Here is a 1,765-nt window from a genome sequence, read left to right as displayed (position 1 = left end):
AAAAAAAAAAAAAAAAAAAAAAGTTATAAAAGTAGAATTATATATATATTTTTGAAAGGCAATTCAATATATTACATTTGTTCTTTCTTCAGTGCCAAAATAGTGGTTCATCTTCACCCAGCTCCTCCTAACAAAGAACCTGGCCCATTCCAGAGTAGTAAGAACTCCTACATCAAACTCTCCTTCAAAGAACATGGCCAGATTGAGGTAAGTTTCTACAAGAATAAAATTGTACTAGAAAGGTGTGTGTATGTATGGGGTGTGTGTGTGTGTGTGTGTGTTGTGGCTTGTTAATATGATGGAAGGTAGTATTATACAACATACCAGATTTCACCATACTTTTACAATAAAATTTTATTATATCTTAAGCCTTAGCAGTGAGTGGAGAATATGAAGTTTAGGTTTCAGTGGGAATGGGAAGCAGAGGGTGTGGTCCCAAGGAAGGAACAGAGGCTGGAAAATACACTAAGTCATGCCATTTGCCTACTAGCAGAGTTTTCAGTGGTATAGTTTAGTTAAATGAATAGAATATAAATGCAATGATATGTTGAACTATCTCAGTATCTGAAGGTTCCCCAGCTTTAAATCAGGCTGTCTTGATTAACTCCAGTTAATCTTAGTCACTTAAGTACTTATTCTGCAGTATAATAGTTTATGTGTTCCAAATAAGTTGCTGTACAAGAATTCTTAAGATAATTAGAAGTGTGTATTTATTCTCCCCATCAATATCATAAATTATTATTAATTTTTTCTATAGCACCTCACCCAGTGCTCCTGACAAGTGATCACTAAGCATATGAAAAACATATTTGATTATTTGTGAGCATAGGTATGTTTTGGTCCTACTTTTTGGTTTTATATTTTAACTAGACAAATTATGCTCTGCTTCCTTCATGGAGAATGGTTGTATATTTTTCCTGGCACTGTGTTTGTTTCATTATAGATTGAAAACAATCCACATACGCAGGATTGTTTAAAGTAAGTCTATTGATTTCATTGTCACTCATCTCTTTGTTGAGAATAGCCCACTTTATATAGAAGGTCAGTTCCTTCTTTTTTTTCCTTTGTGCTTTCTGAAGCTGGTCCAAGAAAAGAACTTCCTTTGATTTTCTTTGATGTCTCTGAGAATTCTGGGCTTGCTGCAAATGACTGAACAGACTTTTTATACTAAAAAAATGTTAAGTGGCCAGGCGCATTGGCTCACGCCTATAATCCCAGCACTTTGGGAGGCCGAGGCAGGCAGATCACCTGAGGTCGAGAGTTCAAGACCAGCCTGACCAATATGGAGAAACCCCATCTCTACTAAAAATACAAAATTAGCTAGGTGTGGTGGCACATGCCTGTAATCCCAGCTACTTGGGAGGCTGAGGCAGGAGAATCACTTGAGTTGGGGAGGCGGAAGTTGTGGTGAGCCTGGATCACGCCATTGCACTCCAGCCTGGGCAACAAGAGTGAAACTCCACCTCAAAAAAAAAGAAGGAAATGTTAAGTAATGATTTATACAAGGATGCTACAATCTGACTGACTCATTTAAAGTGTATTTATTTGCATAACAGTTTTACAGGCGTCTATCAGAGGAAATGACACAGAGAAGATGGGAGAATATGCCAGTTTCCCAGTCATTACAAACAAATAGAGGACCCCAGGTATTTTTTAAACTATTTGCTAATGTAGTGTTTTCAACTCTGTACTTACATCTTCATTAAGAAAAAGGCCGGGCGCGGAGGCTCAAGCCTGTAATCCCAGCACTTTGGGAGGCCGAGAC

The 1,765-nt window shown here is 37.7% G+C and overlaps 1 protein-coding gene across 1 annotated transcript in view; it reads left to right on the top strand.

The window, feature by feature from the left end:
- The window catches only part of VPS36 (vacuolar protein sorting 36 homolog (S. cerevisiae)), a 37,328-nt gene that overhangs the window by 12,640 nt on the left and 22,923 nt on the right, over positions 1-1,765 (top strand). The window contains exons 5-6 of the mRNA XM_011927439.1: positions 59-207; positions 1,557-1,646. Of these exons, the coding sequence (XP_011782829.1) occupies positions 59-207; positions 1,557-1,646 (239 nt within the window). The remainder of the gene's footprint in view (positions 1-58; positions 208-1,556; positions 1,647-1,765) is intronic.

This window comes from Colobus angolensis, unplaced genomic scaffold (genome assembly GCF_000951035.1).
Source record: "Colobus angolensis palliatus isolate OR3802 unplaced genomic scaffold, Cang.pa_1.0 Scaffold712, whole genome shotgun sequence".
Lineage (NCBI taxonomy): Eukaryota > Metazoa > Chordata > Mammalia > Primates > Cercopithecidae > Colobus > Colobus angolensis.
This window is presented reverse-complemented; position numbering and strand designations above follow the sequence as displayed.